The 23390-nt window shown below is 47.4% G+C and overlaps 10 protein-coding genes across 10 annotated transcripts; 5 read left to right on the top strand and 5 right to left on the bottom strand.

Annotated features, from left to right (window-relative positions):
- Positions 1-48: 48 nt before the first annotated feature.
- On the top strand, positions 49-999 carry BKA55DRAFT_585679 (acyl-CoA N-acyltransferase). Its single transcript, XM_046194483.1, has one exon. It carries the CDS (start codon positions 193-195, stop codon positions 721-723), a length of 531 nt encoding a protein of 176 aa, XP_046041610.1. The 5' UTR covers positions 49-192; the 3' UTR covers positions 724-999.
- A 262-nt stretch (positions 1000-1261) lies between these two features.
- BKA55DRAFT_585678 (uncharacterized protein) lies at positions 1262-2626 on the top strand. The gene has a single exon (XM_046194482.1). It carries the CDS (start codon positions 1456-1458, stop codon positions 2461-2463), a length of 1008 nt encoding a protein of 335 aa, XP_046041609.1. The 5' UTR covers positions 1262-1455; the 3' UTR covers positions 2464-2626.
- Positions 2627-2669: 43 nt separating this feature from the next.
- Positions 2670-4474, bottom strand: BKA55DRAFT_585677 (uncharacterized protein). The gene has a single exon (XM_046194481.1). It carries the CDS (start codon positions 4276-4278, stop codon positions 2833-2835), a length of 1446 nt encoding a protein of 481 aa, XP_046041608.1. The 5' UTR covers positions 4279-4474; the 3' UTR covers positions 2670-2832.
- Positions 4475-5347: 873 nt separating this feature from the next.
- On the top strand, positions 5348-7224 carry BKA55DRAFT_546674 (uncharacterized protein; the record flags this gene model as incomplete). The annotated part of the gene is made up of 2 exons (XM_046190944.1): positions 5348-5972; positions 6023-7224. 2 exons carry the CDS (start codon positions 5348-5350, stop codon positions 7222-7224), a joined length of 1827 nt encoding a protein of 608 aa, XP_046041607.1.
- A 112-nt stretch (positions 7225-7336) lies between these two features.
- BKA55DRAFT_546673 (uncharacterized protein) lies at positions 7337-8440 on the bottom strand (the record flags this gene model as incomplete). The annotated part of the gene is made up of 1 exon (XM_046190943.1): positions 7337-8440. The coding sequence occupies one exon, from the start codon at positions 8438-8440 to the stop codon at positions 7337-7339; it is 1104 nt and encodes a 367-aa protein (XP_046041606.1).
- A 295-nt stretch (positions 8441-8735) lies between these two features.
- BKA55DRAFT_719850 (uncharacterized protein) lies at positions 8736-11285 on the bottom strand (the record flags this gene model as incomplete). The annotated part of the gene is made up of 5 exons (XM_046200980.1): positions 8736-9483; positions 9539-10185; positions 10237-10607; positions 10656-10927; positions 10984-11285. 5 exons carry the CDS (start codon positions 11283-11285, stop codon positions 8736-8738), a joined length of 2340 nt encoding a protein of 779 aa, XP_046041605.1.
- Positions 11286-11870: 585 nt separating this feature from the next.
- Positions 11871-12609, bottom strand: BKA55DRAFT_585675 (uncharacterized protein). The gene has a single exon (XM_046194480.1). It carries the CDS (start codon positions 12503-12505, stop codon positions 12092-12094), a length of 414 nt encoding a protein of 137 aa, XP_046041604.1. The 5' UTR covers positions 12506-12609; the 3' UTR covers positions 11871-12091.
- A 699-nt stretch (positions 12610-13308) lies between these two features.
- BKA55DRAFT_719844 (uncharacterized protein) lies at positions 13309-14303 on the top strand (the record flags this gene model as incomplete). The annotated part of the gene is made up of 4 exons (XM_046200979.1): positions 13309-13574; positions 13607-13846; positions 13876-14076; positions 14109-14303. Exons 1-4 carry the CDS (start codon positions 13317-13319, stop codon positions 14301-14303), a joined length of 894 nt encoding a protein of 297 aa, XP_046041603.1. The 5' UTR covers positions 13309-13316.
- Positions 14304-19495: 5192 nt separating this feature from the next.
- Positions 19496-19826, top strand: BKA55DRAFT_697963 (hydrophobin 3; the record flags this gene model as incomplete). The annotated part of the gene is made up of 2 exons (XM_046200466.1): positions 19496-19726; positions 19779-19826. 2 exons carry the CDS (start codon positions 19496-19498, stop codon positions 19824-19826), a joined length of 279 nt encoding a protein of 92 aa, XP_046041602.1.
- Positions 19827-19950: 124 nt separating this feature from the next.
- On the bottom strand, positions 19951-22345 carry BKA55DRAFT_585671 (fungal-specific transcription factor domain-containing protein). Its single transcript, XM_046194479.1, has 2 exons — positions 22166-22345; positions 19951-22116 (listed from the first exon to the last, which is right to left on the bottom strand). Exons 1-2 carry the CDS (start codon positions 22322-22324, stop codon positions 20317-20319), a joined length of 1959 nt encoding a protein of 652 aa, XP_046041601.1. The 5' UTR covers positions 22325-22345; the 3' UTR covers positions 19951-20316.
- Between the last annotated feature and the right edge of the window lie 1045 nt (positions 22346-23390).

Below are 23390 nucleotides of genomic sequence, written 5' to 3'. Positions count from 1 at the left end.
CGTCTTGGCATGAGTGAAAAAAGTACAGGGCAGAGTTTACCGTGCGCCCTTGATTGACATTAAACGTTGGAAGCTAAAAATGCGCCCTCTGAATGACATTTTGAGATGTCTACCACCGAGAAATACCATGTAAATTGTCAGATTACTTAGATATAAAAGATAGACTTCCCCTCAGAGAATTGAAATGTCGCAATGCCTTCTTCTTCAGCTTCATCCAAAATGACTCGCATTTCGCCTGACCCGCCTTTCACCATTCGCAGCCACCGGCCTGGTGACATGGGCTACATAACATATCGACACGGAGCAGTCTATGCACAAGAATACGGCTTCAACAATCGCTTCGAATCTCTAATCGCAAGAATCACCGCCGACTTTCTCAACAACTTCAAACCCGACCTGGAAGGCTGTTGGATTGCTGAAAAGGATGCCTCATTTCTCGGCTGCATCATGTTGGTGCAAGACAAAAAGCCAAAAACTGCAAAGCTACGACTGCTATTGGTGGATGAAAAGGCGAGAGGTCTTGGTGTTGGGACAGCCTTGATTCAGAAATGCATCGACTTCGCGAGAGAAGCGGGATACGAACATATCGATCTTTGGACTCAGAGCATTTTGGAGGGTGCTCGACGATTATATAAAAAGGCCGGGTTCGAAATGGTTGAGACGCAGAATCACAATGACTGGGGCGTCGAATTGACAGGGGAATTCTGGACACTGACGCTGTGAGGGGCAGAGCCTGTCTGTTTGTTGGGGATTCTCCTTGACGGCCCCTGTCGCCGCCTTGTCTTAGTGTCGGACTGGTTTTGCCTCTGTGAATGTTCTTTCACTTTCAAGCTCCAATTAGGGCCAAACCTGCACTGGAGAGACAAAATGGCAATTTGCGTCTCACCACGATAAAATCAGAAGAGAATATAAATGTGTTAAAGAAAATCTTGACCAGTACTCAAATTTGAGGACAAAGGCCCAGAATACTACCTTGTCGGGGAGCGCTGCGAGCAAAGGCGCCCAATGCTGCCCAGGACAATCATGTGTCAGCTGAATGTGCAATATATGGAACGACAAGACCGCCCAAAAATGAGGCTCTGTTGGCGCAAAGTCAGCGAGTTGGTGGCTGATGTGTCACACTTCTGTCCAATGCCGCATTCGTCGTCCCCAGTAAATTGCGGCTCAGCTCGACTGACTCTAGCAGATCGGGTTGCTGCTCTCATTCTCCACCGCTAAGATCTTGCGGCTCTACCACCTACACACCTGTGATTTGAGATGCGGCTCTGCGGGGGCCATTAGTGAGGCTCTCAATGTATAATAGGAGGCCGACCATAAGGTACATCGCAATGAGCATCAAACACTCAACATGAGTTTTACTCCTCAATCATATCATAGTGGATTAAAGTTTTAGTGTCTACCTATACTCCATAAATATTCATTCATTCCTTTTATCCAAAACCATTCACCACCGTCATGGGTATTCTTCATTTTCGCTCTCGACGAGCAACATCAACGCAAACGCTTCCACTGAGGCCTTCCCAGCTTTCAACACACAGTGGAAATGAACCATGGACCTCTCATTTGCCATATCATCGACACTATTCTCGGGCGCGCGACATTGAGCACAGAGAAAATAGCTACGAAAGTACCAGTGAAAGCTCAGGCGACGAATCTTGTTGTGAGCCCGAGTCTGAGCAATGGAAAAACAGCACATTGCTCAGCGACCCCAGGACCCAACTTGGGAGGCAGCATTTACTACCAGTGGCTCGGGAACAGTTTCAAAAGTTCGTCTCGGAAGTTATCTACACTGAGCCACCGCGAGCACAACAAGAATGCGGAAACGAATCAGTATGGCCGCTTCCGATGGACACAATTACGGAGGGCAATGATCAATATTGCACAAGCGACGACTCTTTTGTTATCATACCAACATTGGAGAGATACTTCCACTACCGCTGCCCATTCCACGCCTCCAACCCAAGGAAATACCAAAGCTGTCTGGTTCATCACGAACTCCATTCGATTGAGAGTGTGATAAAGCACGTAAAACGGCATCACGCTAGGCCGCCTTACTGCCCAAGATGCTCCAAGGTTTTTGAGACCGTGTCAAAATGCGACAGGCATATCCTGGATAGAAGATGCAGAGCCAGGCCTCTTAGAATTCCCGACGGTGTCAATTTCTACCACAAGAGCAGGCTCTCAATGAAAGATAACCATCAACTGTCGGACCAAAGCCGTTGGGAGCGAATTTATAAGAGGATATTCCCAGAGTCAGCACACTGTCCTTCGCCATATTTAGACACTGGGGCCGGGCTAGCAGTATCTATGGTGAGAGATTTCTGGAGACTGCAAGGACAAGATGTCATATCAGAATTTCCAGGAGCCCAGAATTGGGCTACCTCCGACCAAGAGCATATTCTCGTTGCACTTTTTGAGCTGGTCCTGTTTGATCTCATTGGGCAAATTGTAGAGGAAGGTTGAGGTTTAGGGCGACAATGTGATCTACTGATGGGAGTTCTGGACCATATATGCATATCTCATTCTTAATATAAGTATTAGTTATTAAGAGTTTATTAAAATAACTAACACATAATAGCTAGAGTATTCTTATATTTTAGGATATAATATTACCTCTATTGTTAAACTTACTAAGTTCTAATAAAGGTTTATATACATTGAATAAATTGATACTACATCCTCTAATATAAAGATCCTTTGTCCTCTGCGCATCAGTTGTATGGAATACTTCAACGCTTGTCTATTCAATCATGTGAACTTGAAACGGCGACAGTTTATAGATAATTCAGATAAAAGATAGAGTGCTAGCCTGTATAAGCGAGAGTATTCATTCTAGGATGCGCTACTATCTTCAAACTCTTTAAAACACTCTCCATCACCTGAGAAGTTGATCCACCGATCAGCAGCTTCATTAGCGTCATAAAACACCGTGTCAAAAGTCGATAATTCTCCCAAAGTCTGGTGCCAAAGTAATTCCTCCATGTTTCTCTCCTGTGATGCAGAAGGTCTAAACTCCGTTGTTGGAATGACCGGTTGAGCGTTTACAGCGTCAGTACTGGGCCCAAAACACTCACCGGCATTGGTTGAAGGTTCTGGAGCACGGCTGGGGGGCATATTATGAGCCCGTGGTGATGGTCCCGGAATCGGAGATGTTAACTCAGTTGGGGGTTCTCCATTTGCAAGGGAACTGGACGTAGAGATGGGATTGCGAAGCAGACTCAGTATAGCGTTGGTAGTAGCCGAGGTACTAACACTTTCCGGCCTAACGCTTGCATCGCGGAGAAATGACTGTAAAAGACCCGGTAGTTCTCTCTCCAAAGCATGGTACTGAGCTTCTAGCACAGACTCCAGAGACTCAATAAATGGCGAATAAGGAGGTCGGTGTTCTCCAAATAGCTTCTCCCAAGCTCTGTACCACTTTTCCTCGTGAGAACCGTGTAGACCGGTTAGATCATTGTACTCCTCTTCAAGAAGAAGCCCAGTTTCCGTGGTGGTTTTCTTCTGGCAAGTGTCTTGGAGAATATGTTCATTCTTTTCGGCCTCTGCAAACTCGCCCTTAAACTCTTCTCTGCAATTGGGGCAGTGTTCTCTTTGGATAAGGTGTATTCTTTTGAGGTGTTGCAAAACATGGTCCCATTTAGTGAGGTTGTATCCAGCGCAGCATTCGTATTTTCCAGAATCAAGCTTGTAAAATAGACAAGCAAGCTTCTTGATTAGAGGATTCTGAGGACCAAACCCTCGTTTCTTCTTTCCTGGACCCTGGCCGTTTCCCTTGTTGCCTTTGCCATTACTGCCGTTGTTATTTTGCTGGGCAGATCGCTGTTTCTTCTCGCCGGATTGATTGCCAGAGCCTGGTGAGCCAACCCGCTTATATCCGAAGCTTGGTGGTTCAGAGCCATACGATTCTAATGTGAGACAGTGGAGAAACAGCCATCGACAGTGCCTGAAGCTCGCCGGAAACAGTAAGCCGCCCTGAAAAGGCCCATTGTTATAGTGTCGGATAGCCGCACTAATTTGGCCTTTGGCGGGCAAGGGTAAAGCTTCGTCTTGAACCTTGGCAGCCACCTGTTGGGTTTTAATCTTGTTTCTTCGAACTGGCTTATAAAAATCGGCGAAAAGAGTGAGAATACAGAGGTGTCGAATAAAGTTCTCCAGGTTTGTTGGCAGCATTTTCTGTTTCGGTGCAATTGAGTAATAATTGGAACCGTGAAGCACCAAACCAACACCAAATTCGTGGTGGATCTGGAACCCACTTGATATAAGAGTGATGATGCTCATTGTGAAAATCGAGGCTATGGACAAATCAAATAAGAGAATCTGGGGTTACTCGAATGGCGAATTGTAATAGTTGTGAAACTCTCTTTGATAATAAGTTTAAAAAGTCGAGGCTATCACAAGTGAAAAAGAATTGTTCCTCAAACAATGCAAGCCAATTGTCTTAGTTTAGATCTAATGAGTCCGCCACCAATGCCTTCTTCACACCGTTGTGTTGGTAAGGCGGCCAAGGCAACCAGAGCTGAATCTGAGAGAGTGATTATTATGCTTCTTCAGTTTTGACAGTCTCTCAGCTTCAACGATGCAGAGCAACGTGTCTGCTGCTTGGAGGGGGAGGGGTGCATCTTTTCTCCTGTTACGATTGGCCATGTCTACATAAGCTGCAGAAGCGGCTTCAACACAGATGTGTGAAGGAGGGTCGGGACAACACATTTGTCTGCAAATTCAAGCCACAGGAATTATAATTGGTTAATCTATGTTCAATTGGGTTAGAGGTTATCACAGGTCGAGGTAAACCAGAGAGCATGAAATTGCCATGAAACTGCCTGTATGTAGGAAGCACGATACAACGAGCCTCAACTGTATCCATGGATAATTGCCCTTCGTTGAGGCAATGGTTAAACACAATGGTGTTGAGTCCTTTTACCAATGCGTATATATATATAGCATCCTCTAGTTTTCGAAGAATTATCTTCAGATAGTGCTCTTTTAACAAAATGAAAAAAGAGAAAATGCCCCAATGGATACGGAAATTGAAATCTGCCTAGAAATGCCAGGCTTTAAATCAATTTCTCATGTAGCAATAAAGTTCATTCTACACTCTACTATCCCAAGTTCTTATTCTGCATATTAAAGTGCCTTTCATGAAGTACCTGCTGACGCTAGAGCCACTCCCCTCACTGAAAACCCCTGTTTCATAGGCGCTATCTGCTGATAATTGTGCCACATAGTGGAGGACGTCACTCAAGTTTAGCTTTTCATCATGCATCCTATGCTGGCTGCAACCTGATCAATATTTTTTGTTCGTCATATCCTGGAAAGGCGCCCCGCGATAGTCAAAGGCTATGTGAGAATGCCTTGTCAGACTGCTATGAAGACATTGATTCTCATACACCAGCTATCTTTGACCGAGGTACTCCTAGTAGGAATAATTATTTCCTTGATAGCAACATTGCTGGGGTTTATGGAAAACCAAGACTCTTATCCATGGCTCGAGTTATCCCAACCACAAGAAGGAGCCGAGGGGCCAGATAGTGACATGATATTTGAAACCTCGGCAGTGAGTCCAGAGTTCTACATGGCATCACTGACTCAGTCGCAACAACCTTTGATGTACTCGTTCAATTTCGATGTTGAAACAACATGCTCATCACCTATTCCGACATTCTTTCCAATACATGATGCAGGATCTCAAACTCTTAGCTTTGCAGAAGCTGTTCATCTTACTCAAACAGTGGATGATGGAAGGGAGGCATCTAATAGCTACGATGCTGATAATCAACCCCAGTACTGTTCACTCGACATGCTCTCAAACAAGTCTTTTCCGTTAAGACAGAAGCCCATTCATGATACTGAAGGCTCAATTGCTTTTGAATCATCACTGGCCTGCAAATACTTTGACCAGGATTCAAAAAGCAATTTCTCAAATGAAAGGACGATGAAGCTATCTTCTACCTTGCTACTGACGTCCGGTCAAGGTGAGTCAACACATCCTCAAATAGTGGAGGATCCGCTGACCATTATATAGACGATCGATTCGCAACACTAGAATCGGTTGAAAACGATGTACCTTCATCGAGAGAAGACTCAGTGTCCCTCAGTTCAACTGAGACGTGCATTGGCGACGAAGAGGGGAATCGTTGCTACTCAGTGATTGAAAGTGAAGATTCCAGTATAGAGGATCTCGAAGAAAGAAAAGCCTTTGCTTGCCCGTATTTCCGGCTCGATCCAATACGCCATATCGAATGCTTGAGTCGTAAGCTCTATCGCATTCAAGATGTCAAGCAACATCTTTCTCGGCGTCATTATGACAAGCGAGACAAGATGTCAAACACTTCAGACAATACAAAAGGAGTAAATTCAAGAACTCAGAGAGTTCTAAAACTCCGCTTAGACAGAAGGTTATCGCCCGAAAGGCAATGGCATGAGATCTGGAGAACTCTCTTCGATAAGGCTGTACCCAGAGAAGGGCCATATCTCGGAAATACCAAAGAAGAGGTCGTTGGAAGCATGATCGCGATATGTAAGAAGGGAAGCAGTCGAGTCGTTCCGGGAATATTGAGAAGCTTAGGACTGCCCAATGAGAAAGGAAAGGCTGTTCAACAGCTTATGGAACAGCTTTTTATCGGGTTCCAAGCTTTATCTGATAGAGAGTCCCAGGATACGGGGACAGAGAAGACTTCGACATATGATGATATGGGGTCGATACCAGGGACACCCAAAAGCATGGATTTTGACTTTACTTTGCCACTACTTCAATCGCCCGTGTCAAACGGTCAAGTGGACTTCGCAGCTGAAGACAGCACGGAAAGATTAGAGTGCAGTCCGGGCTCAGAAATACAAGCCTGGTCCCCAGACCATGCTAGTTTTGAAGGAAGTGGGGAGAACGATGTTGCCCAATATGAACCTTTGAAGTATTCGACGGCAGTTCAACCTCAGACTGTTCCTGGCACATCAAAGACGTTGCATTGCTCACAGACGCCTCATGTCCCTTCCGATAGGGGTCGATGGAAGCCACTGGGAAGTTGGATTACCGAGCTCGATGATGAGCAGGACTCACACTTATGGGAGTATGCTCGAGGATGGAAATGCCACGAGTGCGGATTTGACTATGTTTTCAGGCCTTTCGGAGTCACAAGTGACAAGATGTGTATCAACTACCCATGCCAGCACCAATTTCGCGAGGATTGCTGTTTAGTTTATAGGGTATTAGTTAGAAGAGAAGTTTGAGGATTTATGTCATATGAAAGGGCTCGGCACGAGAGAGTTGCTTATGGTTCCCGAATACTTGAATGTAATGCTGTCCTTTGCTGCGAAGGCTTGGTTTCATTTCTATTAGCAACTACGAAAGAAACCTCCGATCGGAATCCCAGAATGATTCTGCCCATTTCCATTGATCGGATCCAATTTCAAATATGTGCTCACAAGACACCCATGGATTCCAGCCATGTCTCTCTACTGTTCCAATCTTATAGAGATCAATACCGTGAACCATGAGAATGTTAGGGTATCGACTGTCCAGAATACTCTCAAAATTTGAGAGCACAAACCGTAACTGATCTTGAAGCGCCATACTCTGGAGGTGTGGAAGCATGCCCAGCCCTTGTGATGTGAGGTAATGTATGTACTTGTTCAAGTCGAGTTGTATGCAGTTTTGCAGTCGCCGCTTTTGCCGCTCTCCCGTTGTTTGAGTGGTGTCCTGAGCCGTGCCACTAATGGGTGTTTCGCCTAGTCTCAGGTGGCTGATTATATTCTGTAGCATGGTGCAGTGTTGATCATAGACATAATAGGCAATGGAATAGAAAGTTTTCGTGGCGTAAAGCTCCCCTTGTGCACCACAAAGACACGGAGCAAATAGAAGTCGACGAATGTTCAGGTCCCTCGGAAATAACGGCTTCTCAATGTGGAAGAAGGCTTGAACGTAGCTCTCGAAGCGACAAGCGGCGTTGGTGAACTTTTGGTGCTCCTTGGAGGAAACTTCAGGCAAGTCTTTAGAACGTATTACATATCTGAGTACCTCTGCACGTGCTTGGGAAATATAGCTCGTTGTTATCCATCCAACATCGATGGCGAGAGTCGAAAGCGCGCAAATGGCCGCTAGTGAGGCGCGGTATGAGAAGGGGCGTTGAGTATCAGGGCCGTTAATACAAGACCGAAGAATTGGACTGAGCATTCGCTCACGATGGTGTGGCATGTAACTGTTGAATCCAGGGTCCTTCTTAGCATGGCGGAGTCGAGCTGCTAACAAATAGGCAGTTGAAACATGACCCCCACAAACTTTCAGAAGATTGTTGAGATACGGCTTTATCACTTGTTTCCTGTTGTTGAGAAAGCAGTGCAGCGCCCAAGGATCCGCGTGAATCAAGTCGAGAATACCCTCTGGCGTGTCGACATAGTTCATAATCGCCACTATGAGCTCGACAGGTAGATCTTGAAACCTGGCCATGGCGGGCGCTTGAGAAAAGGATGGTGGAGGATGAAAATGGGGAGAAGAACCGGGATACTTATATATTTAAATAATAAACCTTTCAGAACTTGCCACGCTGTGAATTATGTATAGACTTTCTCTGGGGTTCTTTATAAGCGATTTTTATAAATAAAGTAGATATAAAGAACCTTATTATTATCCCTCAGTGATAGGAAGGTTTTAACACGATGCACAAAACCTTCTTATGAATATGCTCTAACCCTTTCGCGGCTCTCACACTCGATCAAGCCACTTGCGCTCATAGCAGTTAAATCTAAGGACTCAAGCTGGAGATAACATGCTCGCGCCAATAATCAATGCACGCAATCATGGCACCAGGTCCAGCCAGTCCCAAAGCACCGAGTGAGGCCAAGCCTCCAAGCACAGCCTGCTTTGTTCTCACAAAGCCGAGTGAGCGCAGTTCCCAGACAGCGTACAGAGAGTATGCCAGGCCTGACGCTGCGCTTATGATACCTGTGTTTGGACCGAAAGGCGCTACTTGCGACATGGCCGATAGCGCCCAGTCGGCGGATAGATGCGTAGCGGCGGTTGATACGGTTTTCGCGATGACCGGAACAGCCACACAGAGGGCAAGTGCAAAGCCATGAGAGAGTTTAAGGGGCGCTACATCCTCGTTTGTATACAGTTGAAGTGCGGATTGGGGAGCATAGTCGATTGGCCTGTCTTCAACCTTCGTTTCGGCTTCCGGTTGTCCGCTGTTTTCGATCCTCCCGGTGCGGATAGCAGCAAGTCCTTTAGTGAAGACTGCACAAAACAATGGGTATGCCTGCCAAAATTTCCCGACACAATGCCTAAGTTTGGTGTCTCTGATCGGCAACAGTGCTGCCACCGTCGGTGCCACGTAACCTAGGAGAACGCCTGGAACGATGGACTGAGCGATCTTGGGGTCGACAGGTCTGTTTATGATGGACTTTGTGGAGAAAAGGACAGACGACAAACAGAAGCATGGCAGCACCGAGCTCGGACCGATGAGTGTATATATGAGCGAGTAGACCCTTATCCTGTTTCACGTTAGTTACTGTGCCGAGCTATCATGATGACAGAATTGTTTCGAACCATGACAAGGGGTTTAGTGCATTTCCATGCCGAGAGCCCTCGATGAGCCATGCAGAGAGAATGGGGATCAGATTGACTAGGCTTGCCGCCAAGCTCTGGCCAACCAACTTTGCCAAGAGGCCTCCAGCACCCCATCGCTGAAAGGCGCTGTAGAGGACTCCCGTTCTAGCTCCAAGGTCCTGGTTTTTGAGCGCAGCGACGAGCAACAGCCCAAGAGTGCCGGATGTGAGCATCCATGGGACTCGCCTGACAAGGCCGCCCTTGATGGGCTTTGCAGGTAATTCGTCCTCAAATGGGACGAAGTGAGGTCGTTTTGGAACAGGAATACCTTGGATTCTAGTAGCTTCGCAGCAGATCGGGGTGACAATGTCGACAAAGGCGTCCTGGCCGAATAATGGAACAAGAGGCTTGAATAGGAAGCGGGAGAACGGGAACCGCTGGCTGATCATCATTTGAAGCGAGTGCGCTTGCTCAACTAGACGCTTGGCACGCCCGTAGCGGAGCGCGTGGACCTCTGACAGCGCAGTGTCTATCTGAGAGTCCGAAAGGCCTTGGGGGCTCAGTTTCAGTTGACGCACCAGAGCATTGACAAGCAGTGCTGCAGACTCTATGGCTCCATTTCCGCCTTGGCCAGATGCCGGATCAATCTATGAGACGTTTGAGTTCTGCAAGACGAAGTTGTATGTGAGCCAACTTACCTTGTGAGCCGAATCTCCTATCGTGACGATGCGCTCGTAATGCCAACGATCAAAAACATACTCCTCGAGTGGAACCAGCGTCGACATAATTCTTTGGTCATACAACTCGCCAAAGGTGATATCCCGGGTGATATGATCGTCACGGCGCTCCTTTACGAGTCCTTCTTCGTCGGCTTTGGTATATTTAGAAATGTCCCTGCCGTACTTTGTCTCTGGAAGACCATCGAAGAGGAACCAATACGTTCGGTCTCCTGGCGCTGCTATGATTAGATATGCATGGCCTTCGCCAACCACCATCTGTTGGCTTCGGCTACCTAGACCAGATGGCCGTTTCGAAATTCCAAAGATGCACCTAGTCGATACTGGAACTCCTACGGAACATGTGAGCGACGAAGACGATAGTGTGTAGTGATACGTACGAGAGTTTTCGTCCTCGGGGAAGTATCCAGGGCTCTGTTCCTTTCCGAGGCGCCACATTTCGTCTCTTACTGCGCTGTGGATGCCGTCTGCTCCCACGACAATGTCGCCCTCGTATACGGAGCCATCTTGGGCATGAGCCTGGACTCCGCCGTTCACCAATTCAATGCGAGAAACCCGCTTCTTGGTCAACACTCGATTTTTGTGTTTCAGGTTATCGTACAGAATCTGCAACAACATCTGTCGATCGATGAAAATGGAGGGATAGCCGACCCTTGTCTCAGGGTTAGTAAAGCGAGGCTCCGAGAACTATGTCGAGCTTTTTCCTACCTTTTCTCAAAGTGAACCGAAATGCTGGTCGGTGAAGGAGCGGTAAGGGGAAGACCATCAGGCCCATGCATGGCGCCGATGGTGTAGCGGCAATTCCCAGCAATGTCGAGGATGGGCTCGAAGCATCCAAGTTGATCGAGGATGCGGAAGCCGTTGGGTAGGATGCCGATGCTGGCACCTACTTGGGGGGCTATGTGTGGATAGGCTTCGAGAAGGATATAGTCTATGTCGAATTTCTCAAGCATGTTGGCCACAGATAGGCCAGCGACGCTGCCACCTACGATAATGACTTTAAATCCCATGGTTTTGGCTTGTAGGTGCTTAGTTCTTGATGACTTGACTGTTAAATTTGAAACGGCTTGAGATCAACATATATACATAGTATCCAAAGCGCAGAGGAGCCTCGTCACTAGATCTTCGGGTTGGGCTTATAGCCCGAGAAGGATCGGCACAAACAAGGGCCGGAGAGGCAATTTTTCCAAGACCGCCTGAGAGAAATTAGGCAAAGATCTTTCCACTCTATGTTACTAAGCGGAGATATTAACATACGCATTAAATTACAATGTCGCAAGCTTGTTGAGCAATAACAGGGTTAAAGAATACATTCACACCGTCTCATCCGGATGTTTTCTTTATCTGGCTCTCCAATGCTGTCTATGAGCGCTGCGATATGAGCACCCCGTTCATCATCTTCTGGCCGTAAGTCCCTCTGCTCACAGTAACTAAACCTTACCTTAGCCTGACAAACAGCAAGTTACTGGCTCTTTTGCTACACTAGCTATCATCCTGGAGTTGGCCGCTTGGGTACCACTGGGAACCTGGATTGTCTCTGGTTGTCACCGATTTGTTCACGTATTGTCTCGAGCTATGCAAGAGGATCACAGTGGGTTTATGGCCTGTGTTACGCATTACCAGTCAAAGGGACTAACAAACATTATCGCCTATAATGAATATGAAGGGAGGTGTTTTATTCTTGGTTACCTCTCGTAGACTTCTTGGCGTAAGATGTTCCATTACAACGAAGAATACAATCAAGGATGGAATATATACGGCTCCCCGCATCGTCAATATATGGGCAACTCCATCCTGCACAACATCTGCCAGTAATCTACAAGGGAATTTGAACTGCTCCAATCTGAACAAGGATCCCAAATAGATCAGGCAAGCCCTGCTCTTCAATAATCTTCCCCTCTGAAAAGGTAAAGAGGTTCATTCCAACTATTTCGAACTTTTTCCCGGAGGGCGGAAACCCCATGAAAGGACCGGCTTGGGTGCCGCGAGTTTTAGAGCGTAACACCACTTTGTCTCCTTCCGAGATTATCTGCTCTACGCTCCACTGAATATCGGGAAAGGCTGCGCGCATCATGCCTAGCATTTCTAAATATCCACCAACACCCTTTAAGGGTTTGCTGTCAAAAGGGACGTGGAACTCGGCTGACTCGTGGATGACTTCGTTGCCAATAGCGGCATCTGCTGAGTTGATGAACTCGACGAATCGACGAATAGCTTGCGAGTGAGACATGGTTGTATGTAGTCGCGGGGTTTGGCTAGATGGTAGGGTGTAAAGAAGAATCTTGGAAGGGATTCCTCTTTGTGTGTTGTTTGATGAAGTGTTTTAAAATTCTGTATCTATCTACTCAGTGATCTTATATACTGGTCTGGAACTTTATTTAAAAAAGCGGCACTATCACATATCCTGCGCTGGTGACTAAGCGGGTTCTGGCCTGCACAGTCTCAAAACGATGTTGCGTTGTTCAAACGGCGTGAGTAAATCCCCGATCCGCCGAAGTTGAGGCTAACTCCATACGTTCTAAACGCGGATTCGTATTTATTCCACTTGGTAATTCTCTTGGAGATCACTCAGGGGGCCTGCGAGTCGGCCGCCCCTGACCTTTGTAACTTAGGTAGGGGTCGCTTGAGCCATAAAAATGGCCCTGAGATGCAAAAGAAAATACCTACTGGTATGGCTGAAGTTATTTGCAAGGGAAGCATTGATTTGGCCCAGAGCGCCACTCTGTTCTGGATATATAATTAGCTAGGAGTAAGATACCCTTATCTGGGTAGAGGCTGCACTATATATTATATACCCTTGGCCGTTTTTATATCAGAGTCTGTTTGCAGGTTAAGGGAATCCCTACCTAAACCAACTACAAGCGCTCAGGAGGGTAAAGCCCAAAAGGCTGCTTATGTAACTAATCTTTCTAATACAAAGACCTAGAAATCCAACCTAGGACTACTAGGGCTGATAATACTTAATTCTAAGCCTGGTTTGACTTATTCTAATCTTATTTCCTTCCCTGTTATCTTTATTTATTTAGCCATTATCAGGGAGAATGGCAGGAGACGGAATTATCTTCTTCATTTTCCAACTTTTTTTATTAAACCAGATCTTGGGAAGAGTTCCCCGTCCAACAGCTTCATTTGAGGGCAAGACAGTCATAATCACTGGCTTCAATAAGGGATTGGGCTTTGAAGCGGCCAGGCACGTGGTTAAGCCTGGGGCTGCTAGGCTGATCCGCTCGACTGAAAAGGGTGAAGCCGCCGAATGTGTCCTTGAAGAATCTATAGCCTGTGATCGCGCCATCTTGGAAGTCTAGACTTTAGACCTGGCGAACTATGCCAGCGTCAAGACATTTGCCGCGCGGGCAAACACCGAGCTGCCCCGGATCGATACGCTGATCGAGAACGCGGGATCGCTTCTGAAAAATGGTCATGGGCTGAGCATCACGAGAGCATGGTGACGGTCAACGTCATCTCGACCTTTTTGTTGCCTCTGCTTCTCCTACCGAAGCTCATAGAGACTGCTGCCTTTTACAACACGAGACCTAATTTGACTATTGTCTCGAGTGACATGCACTACACAGTCGACTTCAAGGAGAAGGATGCTTCGAGGGCATCTTCAATATCCTAAATAGCGAGAAAGAGGCCGACATGGCCAGTCGTTATCCAACCACCAAGCTCCTCGAGGTATTTATTGTGCGCGAAATGGCCGCTCGGAGGCGCGCAGAGCCGTATCCGATCACTATCAACACCACAAATCCCGGGCTCTGCAACAGCGGACTAGGAGGCGGCGAGGAAGGTCTGCTATTCAAAGTCATTTCCTTCCTATTGCGCGTTTGGCTGAGGTCGGCTCTCGGAACTTGGGTTACAATGCTAGCGTGGGCACTGAGTCTCACGGCCAATACCTCGACAGGTGTAGGATACAAGAGCCTGCCACCGTTATTACGGACGCTGTGGGCATGATCACGCAACAAAGGGTATGGCATGAGCTTATTGCTAAGTTGGAAAAGATCCAGCCGGGAATCGCCGGCAATCTATAGGTCATTAATATGGACTTTAAAAGCAACTATGTTAAGTATAAATTTAATCGAGATATGGAGGAGCCAGCGGATTACTTATGTGACAAGGAAAGAAGAGCCATTGAGAAACAAGTCTTGTCCCTCCACGCACGGCAACCTGTCTTGCTTAGTATTATCAATGACCGTGAAAAATACCTGCCCATAAGAGCAGCTTACTCTCTGACTTTATGATCCTCCTCCTAGTGTGCAAGGTTTATGATAAAGCTCTAATTCTATATGATATGCCTTATAAAACTTGTGGGCAGTGTTGCTTTAAACATCATCAACACTGGACGTGACTTTCACTCTGCTTTTCCAGATCCGCTGAAGAGTATCTACAGCCATCCATCAGCAGCCCCCCCAATTCACAGGTATCTTCAGAGCAGTCACCCGAGCGCAGAGCGACATATTAATCACGAGCTACTCTTTCCCAGGGGATCAGGCAGTGTGGTTGACGACGCATTCCCACGGAATTCTCGAGATATCTCTGGGTGGACAGATTGTTCTTGAGGAACACTCAGGAACCGATTCTATCCGAGTCATCTTCACCGTTCATAATATATGCCCAGCTTGTCTTGATCGAGACGGAGACTTGAAAACCCGCAGCATCAAAGTGGCGACAATAGTGAAATGAACGCTTGCCACTCTCACAGATGATAGTCACTGCATTTACTGTGAATCGAAATTTAGCACAAGACAAAAGCTGTTTGAGACGGATCTGATGACCGACACAAGACGCACTCAGCTTTTCCGTAACGAAGTGGCGGAGCTCAGAATCGCTGTAAGATCAAAACTGCGATGGCCTTTGGGGTTAGAACTCCGCATTAGCGATACGGCTCCTATATTCAATCTCTCACAGCCTCGCTATGGGGACTCCAATGGCCCTACCACGATAGATGACTACATTTGCAAGTCGTTTGAGGACATACTGGCTGGCTTGCCAACCATCTTGAACAAGAACTGGGGCGAAGCGAAAGGTGGCGAGAGCAAGGCAATTTACGAACCTCCTCAGCCAAGGCCTGAAGAGGAAGCTAGCGTGCAGGCGGTCGGCATGTTGATTCATGAATAATGATATGTTTTCCTATTGCCATGTCTTGATTCGTCGCGGTTCAACAGCGGTGCAAGCGTCGAAGCTGTGTACAGGGAAGAGCCCTCGGAACTGGTTTTCCGGGTTGCCTCAGTCAACCAGCACCCCAGGGAGCAAGAAAGCTTCAGACCTCGATAAAGGATGCCAAAATAACATCACCAAAGAACCCCCTAAGCTTACGATAATTCACCCAAGTCTTTTTCTTATTTAGGAGCGAGGCCCTAAGTTTTATTGCCTCCCCTAGCAGCACTCAACGAACTTCTGCCCTTTGTTACTCACGGTATAACAGAAGCTGTCGGCGTAGCGGATGTCTCAGGTTTATCAGATACAAGGCACATGAGAGAGGCAATAGGTCATACTTTCAGTGACATCCTCCCGCATTCAACGATTCTGTGGGACAACCGGTTTTGTCAAGTGGCCCTGGTCTACCCGAGGCAATCCCAAAGTGTCAGATATGGGGCGAGAGGCTGAACATCGAAGAGGACACTGCATCGATAGTAGCATGTCAACGAGGATCCCTCGTGATCGCCGCATCGTGGTTAGACCTCACGGTTGACTTTTCTTCTTGTCGGGCTTTCAGAGCAGAATTCGGCAATGGTCACATCCGCGGGAGTAACAGTGAAGAAGCGGCAATTGAGTTGGAGGGATGTATGAGTGTCGATGCCCCAAAAGATTTCGAGTGATATACACCAAGCAATAAAGAGTTCACTCAGTGGGATGATGGGAAGTACCTAGTTGAGTCGGCCTTGATGTCAAGAGGAGAAGGCCCATACCGTCTCACGATGCTACGATCTGAGTCGTATCGACAGATTATCGATCCATTCGACGCTGTTCTCAGACTCTTTCGATGCTGCTACCCAAAATGTTCTCATCCTCAGCCTATGAAGAAGTATGGTCTGAAAGGTGGCAGAGCTTCACCTGGCTACATTTGACCATGCCGTGGATATGTTTAGTGTGAACCCGATGGACTTCAACGATCTCCCCCGACGGCCCGATACAATCCAGATTACCAAGCTTTCAGACACTACCCTAAAGTTCAACGTGACTCTTGCTTGGGTCTTTGGGGGCGCTGTTGTAGCTGAGCATGCGATGAGCTTGGACGGGTTGAAGGCCAGCCACACATTGCTCGCAGAGTTCATCCCACTTCGGGATCCCGCGAATTGTACAAGGTGGATGGTCCAAAAAGCGATGAGAAAGCGAGATGAGTGTGGAGTACGCAAAGCAACGGGAGCTCCCGGGAGAACGCGGCTGACGGATAATTACTGTAGACCTCTACAAAAGCAAAAGATTCGGCAAATGGCCAATCTGTATCCGCAGTTGTTTCTATGGTGAAGTTCCTGGCATTAGCTCCAAGTCCCCATATATCCACTGCTCCATCGACAACCAATCTTATTCATGACCCCTGTATCTCATTCCTTCCTTTTGCCCACCAGGACTTCTTCTCTCTTTTCTCTTTTCTGGTGATGTTGTTTCGACCGGCAAGAATTTCGGTCCCTCTTCAAGTAACCAGTCATATTTACAGTCAGGCCAATACAACTATGAGATCTGCAATACGAGCTTCAGCTAGCTACCACCCTTGTCAACTACAATGACAATCCTGACGATTTTAAGGCTGGATAAAAAAGTGCATGTTCTTGGCAAACAAATCTAGGCATCAACCACGATGCATAATCATGATTCATTTACCAGCCTTAGCACCATCACGAGACCTTGGCAAATTGGGAGGTGATTAAGAAAAAAACAAGATTCTGCATCTCTGAAGTCGGTGATCTGATCTGAGGCTTGAAAATAAGGGCTTCCACCTCGGAAAGAACTACTGCTGTATCACCATGTCATCACACCGATCTATAGTCTGTCTGTCACTACATTACACAAACTAAAGCCACAAGGTAGTGGCGATCGGCGATCGTTTCGCTCAATACGACCTTGTACAATGGAAAAGATTGATATCGATTTCTGTACGCCGATGAAAGCCATATTGCATCTTGTAGATCTTGGGGTAGCTGAAACATACAGCGATAATCTAGGCAGTGATCTTCAGGAAATTAGATAGTTAAACAAGTGGCTGAACAGGTGCTGTTACCCTATTGGATCCCTTTGTTAGTTAACGAGTAGTAGGGTTATCGAAATGCAGACTATCAGACCGAGTCAGGCCTAACTGTCACATAGTGAGGCTAACGGGCTTTTTAAGCGTAATACAAACTCCGTAAAAACACGGAACTTCTTATCAGAGTATGTAAAATGTAGATCACTCTTGTTTTTACCTCCCTCGGCCATTACCCCTTCATGAACCAAGCCCTTGGTGAACAAGCCCTTCTGAGACATTTCAACGGGTCATTGGCTACCCGTGGCAGGTGTAAAAGCGCATGTCAATATTGCCACATCCAGTAGTTAACGTTTTGGTAGAAATGTTTTAGTTTTTTGGGGCCAAATTGAGGTATCGTTGCGGCACATGCATCAAATCCACTTTCTCTTCCGGACCAACAGAGCCTGTTTGGGGTTCTCTCCCTGTAAGCGTTTACGAGAGCGCTTTACCAAGTTGAGGAGCGATCTTCAATTCGAAAAAGTAAATGCAGAAATAGTCAGTGTCTGGTGCTAAAGTCAGACGCCAAATGTAACGCTCTCTGCCCTCTTTTTGGCCCTTGCGCTCTTCTCCGCCTAATACTCATAACTAATTCTGCCCTTTGGTATTTTCGTCCCATGAAATTGCAATTAAGAGCAATGATCATCGGCGTCAAGCCACCGGGCTGAGACTTCCGGCAATTAGGTCCAATAAAAACCTTGTCTCAGCCTCCCCAACCGGGCTATCGGCAATAAGACATTGAGAGGGTGAGACTCTGGAGGCTAGACTTGCTCTTTTGCCGATCACTGCATGATCCAATGACGGCAACTAAATCAATTGAGTCAGGAACGCATGGTTGTCGTGGCTGTCTCGGTCTCGGGCAGCGGGTCATGAAAAGCAATTATGCCAAGTTTACCGCGGGTTAAAACCCCATTGTAGCTGCATATTAAGCTGCGGCCCCGTTTTGGCATTCTTTTTCTCCAGCCAAGGACCAGGAGGGGAGAACAAATGAGGGCGCTTGATGTGGGTGGTTCAGTTGTCGTTGACGACGTGGCTATCCCGAGACCCTTGTGCCTCACGAGCAATCCACTACACTCAACGTTTTATGCTGTGCAATTTCAGGATTTCAGCTTTTGAGAGAGTGTGTCATGTCTTATGCAGAGTATTGCTTTTGACCGTCGTGGATCACTGCAGTTAGCCGCGGGATTCACGGATCCTCGCCTGATCCATGACGATGCTACGTCTTGTCTCGGAGCGAAGGTCCGGGCAGTCCACGATATGATCTTGTTTGTTTTCTCTGGAAAAATCATTAATTCCTGTTCAATTGAGCTCATTTCGCAGTTGATTTAATAACTACTCTGTACTATTCTTAGCACTTGAACCTGAAATTGCACTTGATGCCCTGAATCCCCATAATGCGGGCGCTAATCAAGATAACGGGGCTATCCGTGGCCTGAAAATTTACGAGCGGACTGTCGCCCTACAATTCTAAAATACTAGCGGCATCGGCAGTTGGAGTCGTACTGTTACGCAAAAAGCATATTGAAACAAAGCAACCATCCCTGTAAGAAATTAGAGACGACAAACAGAAACCAACGTGATCTGAGCAAGGAAACATGGGTCTCTCCCTCGTCCCGGCCAGGTACCGAGTGGATGATGAAGATCACAGACCAAGGGAGAAGAGTTGAGCCCCACCAACAGACCGGTGCAGTGATCGCCCCGAGTTCCGCAATAATACTTACTCAAAGTCTACGGACTAGACTCAGCTGAGATGTGTGATGCGGAATATCGTGACGTAGGATTATGGCTTGGAGTAATCTCGTACTGTCAGGGAGACATGCCCTTGATCAGGGAACTCAACACTTTGGTGTAAACCCTCAAGTATAAAGAGGCCATCATCCTCCCTCTCAGACTCAAAATCCTCATCAACACTCATCAGCATCTCCAACAGCATCCTCAACACCTTCAAACACTCCACTCACTCCCAAAAACCAACTCTTTCAACTCAGCTCAACTCCATTCAAAATGCAGTTCACCAAGATCGCCTCCGTCCTCGCCATGGCCGCTGCTGCCATCGCTGCTCCCGCTCCCGGCAACTACGAGATCGAGCCTCGCACTGGCGGTGGCAACAACCAGCCCGTCTGCGCTGCTCAGAGCCAGCAGGTTTGCTGCAGCGGTCTCCTCAACTGTGTTGTCCAGGTTCTCGGCACCGGCTGCAAGACCAGCTCTTTCTGCTGCAAGACCGATGCCCCTACTGTAAGTAGCCGCCCAGAAAAGGCAGAACAAGACTTGATACTAACTGTTGCAGGGCGCTCTCGTCAACGTCGCCCTCCTCAACTGTGTCGACCTTCTCTAAGCGACACGCCTCTGCGACTTACTCTATGGAGTATTAGTTGGGATGTTGGATATTGGGGCACAAATGGTGTGAGGGATCTGACGGAGAAAGCCTATGCCAGCTACTCCGTATGTCAATAGGCAGTGTTGATGTTTGTATTTACTTCGGTGACCTTAATATTGAGGTTGAATATACATGCAGGGGTTATATACTTGACTTGACTTGACTCTTGACTGTGAATGTGACAAGATAGCAACAAACTCAATTGATCACATGAACTCACTGATAAACAAGCATCCAGGTTCCAGCTGAGCAAATTAACATCAACAGTCAGCTTACCGGTAACTTTGACCTACTGATCATACTCTCGTAAACTTGGACTCATCAATGCCGTTACCGGATGCTGCGGAGTCCAAAACTCAATCACAGAATGTAACCAGGGATCCCTGACAATCGACCCATCCACAACGGTTGAAGAAACAACTTAAATTAGTTTAACTATGACTCTGACCTATAGAAGCAAGTGTACGTTTTGAAAACTATTAAGGTCGTATCCATGCTCAAATAGATCGTTCCAGGCTGTGTCGATGCTCGGCGTAGGATACTCTTGACGAGGCGGGTTCTGACTTTTGACTCCAAACCATGACATGAACTCTGTGTCAATCTCGCCCTCGGCATGTGACGCGTTGTCGAAAATTGCCAACGTTGCATTCCCCAATCTCCGTATGATCTGGGTACTCCTCTCCCCGACCTTCTTGCCGTGTGATATCTTGGAGACGAGCCTCACGCATGTTTCAATATTGGCCTCGACGACTTCTCTTGTTAGTTCAAGACGGACCACGGAACTCGCTCTGATGGAGTACAGCATCGTAACTGCAGCCATAAACAGCGAGTCTAGCGCCACAAAGGTGTAGATTATCTTGTTCTTTGCGTATAACGCGTTGTAGCAGCTAATGAGGCTTATGGATGAATCAGCGCACAAGCGAATGGCGTCCGCGCTGCTCACTGGCGATGCATGAGATGGTCGGTGGAGGTTGATAACGGCTTGATGATAGGCGATTTGGAACCACTCTGGCGTTTGGTACATTGACAGTGGCGCAAGGTATCTCGGGGCGGAGAGAAGCCATGCATTCAGACGGGTGTAGTGCTGTTGGCGTATTGCGTCGAGGTTTCGGCCTTCGAGGTTTAGGCCGCCTGCTGAGTGGAGGGCGGAGTATATTCCTGCGTTGATTTGGCGGAGTTCGACGATGTGACGGAATGCGGACATGTCTCTGACATCGGGGAGGATATTTGCTATGGCTTGATCTGCAGGGCCGGCGATTTGTTCATCTGTGAGAACCAATGGGAGCGGGATCGTGATATCAGCGTCTTGGATCCCCAATGGTCGGCCAAGAGAGATTGAAACACTCCGGTCCATGGTGTACAAACTCCAGAATAACCGTTTTCGCATCTCGGCATCGAGCAACGTCTTGTTCGCAAGGCTCTCCTCCCGATGCATATCAATACCTACTGCAAGCCTCAACGCCATGCCAACGGTGTACCACAAATTGACCGACTGCGGCTCATTGCTGCCGAACAAGCACAGCAAGGAAAGACAACGTATGCAGTCGAGGTCATCAGCTGAAAGTACAGCGTCAAGATCACGCACCGCCGCCTCAAAGAAGTACTCGTGAGAAACAGGTGCATCTGAACTAATTCGTGCTTTTTCCGATGCTCCAATCGCGAGAACCATGTGTACTTCAAACGCTGACAGTCTGCTCCTGACTTGGCCATTGCAGTATGGTATATAATGCTGTTCCATAAAGGTTGGGCGATGAAGAACCGGGTATTGCGGCCATCGTCGGTCGAAGAATACTTCAATCAGGCTGAGGCCGTCTCGGTGAAGAGAAAATGTGTTTGACGTGGCGGTCGGAGGCGTCTCACTTGCTGACAATCCATGCCACAATTGCCAAGGCCCAGTCATAAAACCAGTCTCGGAAGCACCATTGGGTCCCAGTCCTCTGAAAGTTGGCAGAAGCATTCGTCCAACATATCCCCTCTCCAAACTCGCAACCGAGCCATCGGGTTCTTGGCGATCGGTGACAGATCTTATCTGCAGATGACTTTCTTGAGACCGAGTTTCCGATGGGAGTCTCGATTGCATAGCAAGTTGTGTTTGCAGCTCATTCACTCGATCTTTCAATCGCTCTACCTGACCTCTCAGATGCTCGCATTCGCATTCCCTGTCGACTTTGACAACGAGTCGATCTGAGGGGACACAAGGCACATTTGCAGCAGCGCAAGCCCCGCATACGGGATGTCTGCCGTCACACTTGACACCAAGTCAGTCAAGTCTACCCGAGAAATGTGGTAGCACGTACTTTTTGTTTTCTTCGGCGACATCTCTGGCAAGCCGCTGATATCCTCTTGAGACCACGACGCGGCGATCTTATCCGGTCAGTGTCCCTGTCTGAGTGTGTATCGTAAGCTGAAGCCGATTCGAACACGGCGGGAAGTTCTCCGTCATCGGTTGCAGACATTTTTCGGGTTGAGTTTGAGGGATGAAATGTTAATGCGAAAGAGTCAGAAGTGACCCACTCTATCGATAAGGACAGTCGAGTCAATCTCCGGTTCAATGCCGGCATAGCCGAAGCTGAAAAGATGGATCTCCCTTGGAATCGGCCGGATTCGGCCCTTATGCCCGGCCTTATCTCGCATGTCGTGATTGAAGGAGATAATGGTCTTGTTTTATACTGAAAACTACCGATATTCAGGTTTTCCTTGGTGTTTAGATAAGATTCCCTATGTATAGTAGTCCAACTCTGTCAAGCCGGTTAGACCTGGACAAATTGCGGCTCCAATCTTGACGTCATTGACGAACCAGAAATTATGCAGTATTCCTGTGCTTTAAGAACAATCAATGCCTAGATAAGTAGTATCTTGTATCTCTATGGAGCTATCTGAGCAGAGAAATGGACCAGTATGTCATTTATAGGTTTATTATCCAGACACTGTTGTAGACTTACGATCACCCAAGATATGCAGCTAATGACAATCACCGTTACCATCTCAATCAGCCTCAGCTTCAGTCCCAAAGTATAGTCTACAGTACAAGCACAATTCCTCAATCTAATGTTACAATAATATCGTGTTCTGTGATTATTTTTCAACCTGTGGCAGTATAGAAAACAAAAACTCATACTCATGCGGGCTCTAGGGTACGTAGAAACTAAGGATGGCGTCACTTCTTCACAAGGGACTCAGGCAAACGAAGAGGGAAACGTAAAAACGGAGTCAGCACGTGGAACAAACATAATGTTTGACACCGATAAGGCTGAACAGAATGATTAAGCTACTGGCGCAATAGATACAGCAAGAGACTGAAGGACCCTCCCCAAGTGAGTGATTCCAACCAATCGGGCTTCTCGGTATCTCAGTTAGCGAGCCCTGGTCACCATCTCAACATGGTCAAGCTCTTGTTAGCTACAAAACCCCCAACCAGTGAAAACACAGCACTTCTACCCCGCAAACAGCACTATCAGTAGCCTAAACCGAGTCTTCGGGGATGCTTATCACCTACGGAACCCCATCGGAAGCCGGTGGGAC

The sequence above is a fragment of the Fusarium redolens genome (genome assembly GCF_020744475.1).
Source record: "Fusarium redolens strain MPI-CAGE-AT-0023 chromosome Unknown BKA55scaffold_31, whole genome shotgun sequence".
Taxonomy (NCBI): Eukaryota; Fungi; Ascomycota; class Sordariomycetes; order Hypocreales; family Nectriaceae; genus Fusarium; species Fusarium redolens.
Note: the sequence above shows the minus strand (reverse complement) of the source record. Positions and strands in the feature narration are given on the sequence as shown.